The sequence below is a fragment of the Kryptolebias marmoratus genome, linkage group LG3 (assembly GCF_001649575.2).
Source record: "Kryptolebias marmoratus isolate JLee-2015 linkage group LG3, ASM164957v2, whole genome shotgun sequence".
Taxonomy (NCBI): Eukaryota; Metazoa; Chordata; class Actinopteri; order Cyprinodontiformes; family Rivulidae; genus Kryptolebias; species Kryptolebias marmoratus.
Window position 1 is genome coordinate 29,606,491 of NC_051432.1, and position 6,761 is coordinate 29,613,251.

The window sequence follows — 6,761 nt, forward strand, 5'->3', positions numbered from 1 at the left end:
GGACATCATGAACCTCATGAAGGTTTGAGACATGTGGGGGGACATCATGAACCCCATGAAGGTTTGAGACTCCGAGGACATCATGAACCTCATGAAGGTTTGAGACTCTGAGGACATCATGAACCTCATGAAGGTTTGGAGACTCGTTAGAGACTTGGTGGAGACTCGTTAGAGACTTGGTGGAGACTTGTTAGAGATTTGGTGGAGACTCATTAGAGACTTGTTGGAGACTCGGTGGTGAATGTGGATCTGCAGCCCAGAGAGACTCGGCTCACTGACTTGAATAACTCAAAAATCTTCACTTCTTCAGATTATTTACTGTAAACATAAGAAACTCGTGGAGGTAAAATATCTGTTTTCTTCTAATTTAAGAACCAGTCTGGATCCAGATGAGACCTCATTTGGGTCCAGATCCAGACCACGGTCCAACATCTGGGTCTCCTGTTTGTTGTCTGAGAGCCTCGTTTGTTTCTGTGTTACTGAACCGAGGGAACCGAGGGAACCAAGCCCCGCCCCCGGACTGTTTTTACTTTCTACACGAGCAGACGTTCCTCTGACAGCTGCTTTGAGGTTTCCAGCTGCACAGCGGCGCCCCCACATGGCAGCACAGAGAAACTCCACCTGAGAGTTTCCACCAACTGCAGCTTTCAGGGAAAGAAACGCCTCAGAAGAAACAGCAGAAGAAGAAAGTTCCGGGTCATTAATCCAGAACGTTCTGCTTTAATAAAAACCTGATTCAACAAGAACCACAGAGAGCTGTTAAAGCTGCTGCTGAAAGCGCCGCCGCTTGGAGGCTGCTGGGAGGCGCCGCCGCGCCGGGTCTGAGTGTGTAACGTGTGTTGCGGTGAAGCCGTGATGAGACCCACACAAAGGGGAGGCAGGGGGAGGCAGGGGGGAGGCAGAGGGAGGCAGACGGGCGCCGCGGCCCAGACAGCAGCACCTGATGGAGGCTGGAACCACAGAGTCCGACTCAGTAGAACCAAAGAGAACCAGAACCTTTTCTACAGACTCTCTGCAGAAAAGTGTAAAAACTAATGCATCTTTGATCTGAGTTTATAGAAAACATTTCCTGCTGGAATCGAAGATAAAAGTCTTCAAAGAAAAAAGATTTCAGCAACTTTTACAAATCTGAGCGCTTTATTTTAATCTGCAAAACTAAGAAAAACTGAATAAAGGTTAACCTCTGACCTCTGGGAGAAACCCATCAGTCCTCCAGCAGAGAGACAGAAGAAATACAGGAAAAGGGAACTCCAAACAGGTTTTGAGGTATTTATTTCTGAAATGAAGAATGAGTGAATCGTATTCATCCTTGTGATGTCTTTGAAGCTTTCCTTCATCAAACCCGTCCTCAGTATAAAACTCTGGACCTAAAGACTGAATTTCCTGATAAATAACCAGAATCTGGCTGCAGAGGATCAAACCTCTCAGGATTCAGGAAGTAAAGAAAGAAACCCGCCTCTCTGTCAGAATTACCTGAGCTGTTGGGTCGGATGGTTCTGGTCGACCCGTGTCTCTGCAGCGTCCCGGCACCGGGAGACGCCTTCGCTGACGGGTGATTGACAGCTGTCTTTGAGACGTGGCTGGAGACGGTCGGAGTCTTCAGACCTGCAGGACAAACGCAGGAATCGTCAAACACAACTTCCTGAAGCTGCTGAGGTGGTTCCTGTGGAGTCCCGAGCCTTTAACGTCTGCTGACCCGGTTCTGCTCCGGTGTTTCATCCACAACCCAAACATCTGTCAGTCTCCACGGAGAACCGACCTGGGATCAGCTTCAGAGACACAGATAACTTCTTCACATCAGAGGATGATCCCTGCAGCATCTGCAGATGTTCTTCTTCAGGGAGGCTTTCAGGAATTAAACGAGGTTTAAAATAAGAATAAATATATTGTTGATATTATTCAGATTATTGTTTATTTTGATGAAGATGAGGAGCAGCTGTGGGAACCAAGGTTCTTTAAGTCTTTGATTAAATATGAACAATGTTTCTGCACTTTTATGGGTCAGAAGCTTGAAGTTCAGGAACACCTGTTTCAGATCGTTTCCCGTTTCTTCAACAACAATCAGGCGTCTCTCTGAGCGGCGGCTGGAAGACAGATGGACAGAGTCTCCAGGACGTCTCTGAACATCAGCAGGAGGTTCTCCGTGTTCTCAGGGTTCCAGGTGAGAGAACTTTAACACCGTGCAACGAGACTTCTCCCACAACAGGTCCAGGTCTAAGGTCCACACCAACGCTGACAAATATTTATAAAACAAATCTGTCTTCATTTCTGAAGAGCAGTAGATCGGATCAGCTGTAGGGTTGGATGAGCGGCGCAGGAATAAAAACAACAGATCTGCAGATTTCCTCACGTTCTGAGCCTCCAGCAGCTGCAGCTCAGACAGTTTTCATCCTAACAACCAATCAGAGGAATCAGACAGAGAAACATGGAGTCGTCTGCTAACACACCTGTAGTCCTGGCCTGCAGAGACTGAGCTCTGCTCCTCCCAGCAGGAGGCTTCGCAGCAGCACCGGGGGCTGGGGGGCCGCTGCTGGGGGCCGGGGGGCCACATCTGGGGGCCTTTATCGGGCTCTGGCCGCCTGCAGGAAGGGGGCCTCTGCTGGGACGCTCATCGGGCTTCAACCCTGGCAGAGCTACAGGAGAGACAACAAGAGAGACATTAACCGTGAAAACGTCACCAAGAGCAGAAACTCTGATTCAATCATCGACGTTCAGACGATGATGCTAACGAGCTGCTAACTAGCTGCTAACAAGCTGCTAACGGGAAGAAACCTGCTGCTAAACCTGTCTGAATGAAACCAACATTCTTCACAGGAACACTTTACTGCTGCCTCTGTTAGCCTCTGTTAGCCTCTGTTAGCTTCTGTTAGCCTCTGTTAGCCTCTGTTAGCCTCTGTTAGCTTCTGTTAGCCTCTGTTAGCCTCTGTTAGCCTTTGTTAGCCTCTGTTAGCTTCTGTTAGCCTCTGTTAGCTTCTGTTAGCCTCTGTTAGCCTCTGTTAGCCTCTGTTAGCTTCTGTTAGCCTCTGTTAGCTTCTGTTAGCTTCTGTTAGCCTCTGTTAGCCTCTGTTAGCCTCTGTTAGCCTCTGTTAGCTTCTGTTAGCCTCTGTTAGCCTCTGTTAGCTTCTGTTAGCCTCCGGTATCAATCAGGTTATGTGTTGGGGATGACTCTCAGCTACTACCACGCTGAAGTTTAGCTTAGTAGCTGCTAAACTGACTCAGTTTTTGTGTTTTCTGAAGTGTCTTAGCTGAATCAGGTTTGGAATCAGGTTGACTCCAAAAGTTCATCAATTGCAGATACAACAGTTTCATCAACATGTCGCAGTGGCTCATGAGATATTTTTCTAACAGACACAGAAACAATCAGTTACATGATCACCCAACCTCCACTGTGGTGGGAGATAAAGATGGCCGATGTGACAGATTCCTCTCTGGTTCGTCCAACGGTGTGGAGGCTCCTCAGATATCATCACCATGGAAACAAGCGAGCTCAGCTGTGATCAGGTTACCATGACGACACAGGATGAGTCACTGAGAAGCTGTAAACAATAGAAACTGAACCGTTTCTGTGCACTCCGGACAATGATCCCAAACACAGCAGAACGGTCCAGAACCAGAACCAGAACCTCAGAGAGCTGAGAGTGGGCCACAACTCCTCCACAACCAGGAACCCACTGACAGTTCTGCTGGGTCAGGATCTGGACCCAGGTTCTGCTGGGTCGGGATCTGGACCCAGGTTCTGTTGGGTCAGGATCTGGACCCAGGTTCTGCTGGGTCGGGGCGTTCTTTGTGCTCCACAATAAAAGTGAAGCAACAACAAACAGAAACGGGTTTAAAGCCTGACCAGATGTGACCTTTGACCTCTGAGCAGCAGGACAGGATATTAAAGACATGCTGAGACGCTGCGGGGACAGTCCAGGTGAGGACAGAGGTTTCTGTCCCTCTAACAGCTCGTTGGTGTAAAATCTCAGCAGCTGATCGTCTCCTGAGACAGGAAGTGACATCATCAATGGGAGGGAACCCTCACCTCGACTGGCTGCGTTGTTCTCGTCGCTCGGTGAACCTTTAACAGGAAGTCTGGAGGCTGCGGGCGCGGCAGGTCGTCCTGCTGACGGCGTGGAGCCGAGGGCGATGGTGGACGGACGTTCTGCGTTGGTGCGAGGTTTGGAGATACCTGGGACAAGAAGGAAGGACACGAGGGCAGGAGGACATGAGGACAGAAGGATATGAGGACATGAGGACACGAGGGCAGGAGGACATGAGGACATGAGGACAGAAGGATATGAGGACATGAGGACAGGAGGACAGGAGGAAATGAGGACAGGAAAACAGGAGTTTTATAAACCATGGGACAAACTGATCATTTTCAAGTTTTTAAAGTCTCTGAGTGAAAACTTTATCCTGCTGTGGCTTCAGCAACTCATCCATCCATCCATCCATCCAACCATCCCGTCATCCAACCATCCAGTCATCCAACCATCCAGTCATCCATCCATCCATCCATCCATCCATCCATCCATCCAATCAGCTGAAAGCAGCTAAAAACCTGCAGAAATGGAGAAATCTGAAACCTGGATTTAATCTCTCTGATTTGGTGTCAGTCTGTAAATCCTCTGAACGTCTTCGCTGCTCAGAAACTCTGAGACGGATTTTAGAGAAAATCAGGATAAAAAGGTTTTTATGCCAACAGTTTCTGGATGTCAGAATGTCTTCCTGCTGCCTAAAACCAAAGACGTGGATTTCTGGATCCTTTTTTACTCCTTAAAGGAAAATAATGTTCATTTTATGGAAACACGCCTGGAGCAGTCCTGAAGTTACAGAAACACAAAACGTTGCGTCACTCGTCATTTCTGTGGCCTGATTCATACATTCCTTCCAAAAACCAAAACAGAAAGAACCTCTGAGCCTCCTCCTCCTCCTCCTCCTGATGACGCCTTCAGGAAATAAAACTCTGCGACTCTGAAGATTTAAAACTTATAAAAGCCTGAAGGTTGGAAGATTTCTGAGTGAAAAAATTCATTCAAATCTAAGAAAACAAACATTTTAGCAGAAAGAATAAATTTAACTTTCAGTTTAAATTTAAAATACCTGAAAAGAAACCAACTAAAGTGACAAATCCTGAATTATTAAACAAAAATTTTTACAGCTGCTCCTGCATCTGTAAACAAAAAATAAAAATTTAATCAAATTAACTCACAGTTTTAGCTCGAACACAAAGTTATATAGTTAAATACATAACAGCATCAAAACATCCAAAAACTTTTAACATTTTATAAAAGAGTAAAAGAAATAAAACCTACAGACATCAGTCAGAGAACAACAAAGCAGCAGTTTGACAACTTTGAATAAAATCTTTGGTTTGTCCCCTCAGAGCCACCGTAGATCCTCCCAAACACAAAAACCTTCAAACCCGAGTTCTCCCTGACAGGAAACAGAAAGACCTGTAAGAAGGAAGGTTGTGTGTTCAGAGCGAGAACATTACCTCATCATGACGCACACACGCACACACACACACACACACGCAGCAGGAAACATCTGGCTCCGTTTGGTTTCAGCAGCTGGATCGTGTTTCCTGAAGGTAAGATTTAAACACAGAACTTCTCCAACAAACTCAACAGTTTGGACCCAAAGACGAGTTTCTGTCTCCGTCTGTCTTCTTCTCCAGAACCTCCATCAGAGTCGGAGGTTCTGCTGCCTTCAAGGACCGCAGCTTTTCCAGGACGTCTGAGCGTTTTCCACACCACATTCTGCCCATAAGCTTCCTCTCTGTAGAACCATGGACTCCAGGTGACCTTTGACCCTTCCCAGGTTGGTTCTGTGAGGTCATTGCTGATGTCTTTCCGCCCTGGCGTTGTGTTCACACACACACACAGCAGCCAGGTGGAACCTGATCTAACTTTTGGTTCTGTTTAATAAAGAACGACTCGGTGGAACCTGAGGTCAGACTAGAACCCTTCAGAACCCGGTGAGGTCCAGATCAGTTCGATTGGATCCTGATGTTCAAGATAAACAATGAAAAAAACAAAAAACACAGAAAGTCATTGATGGAAATCTCCTTCTGAGGTCAGAAGGCGTCCGGTTGTCCCCGAGGAGTCAGCAGCGAGGACAGACGAGCTTTTGTCCCGCAGAATGTGACATTTAGGGACAAAGACGTGCTTTGACCCACAGACGTCCCTCCGGATGAAGACAAGCTGTGGAGAGAGGAGAGGAGTCTGCCCGACGCCTCGGGAGCGCCTCGGGAGCGCCTCGGGAACGCCTCGGGAGCAGAGGCACCTTCCTGACTTCACTTCCTGACTGTCCGACAGGAACGGTGCTGCATGAAACCATCTGAGCCCGAGTTCTGAGGCAGCAGAACCGGGTCTGGATCAGTGTTCGACTCTGAAACTGACTCGCTTCCTGCAGCTCGTCTCTGATCCCACACACACACACACACACACACCCAGGGCTGCCTGTTGACTCACCCTGGTTCTGATCAGCACAACTCCGCGCTGCTTCTCCCTCGTGTTCTGGAGGCCCTCTCCCGGGTCCTGCAGGACTCCCGGTGGTCCGGTCCTGCTGCCGGGCCCCGGGTCCGGTCCTGGGTCCGGTCCTGGACGAGACTCTCTGCAGGAAGAGCTGGTGTTTAGTGACAGGCTCCCAGCCGGGGGGCCTGAGCTCAGAGCTGCGCAGCGACACCATGACCCGGGCCGCGATCCGAGTCAGAACCATGAGAGGGGGAGGAGAGGGGAGGAGGAGGAGAGAGGGAGGAGGGGAGGGGAGGAGAG

At 48.6% G+C, this 6,761-nt stretch overlaps 1 protein-coding gene across 1 annotated transcript in view; it reads right to left on the reverse strand.

Moving 5' to 3' along the window:
* The window catches only part of LOC108251392 (microtubule-associated tumor suppressor 1 homolog), a 32,097-nt gene that overhangs the window by 17,984 nt on the left and 7,352 nt on the right, over positions 1-6,761 (reverse strand). The window contains exons 5-8 of the mRNA XM_037974955.1: positions 6,459-6,600; positions 4,025-4,171; positions 2,448-2,633; positions 1,474-1,605 (exon numbers count right to left, since the gene is read on the reverse strand). Of these exons, the coding sequence (XP_037830883.1) occupies positions 1,474-1,605; positions 2,448-2,633; positions 4,025-4,171; positions 6,459-6,600 (607 nt within the window). The remainder of the gene's footprint in view (positions 1-1,473; positions 1,606-2,447; positions 2,634-4,024; positions 4,172-6,458; positions 6,601-6,761) is intronic.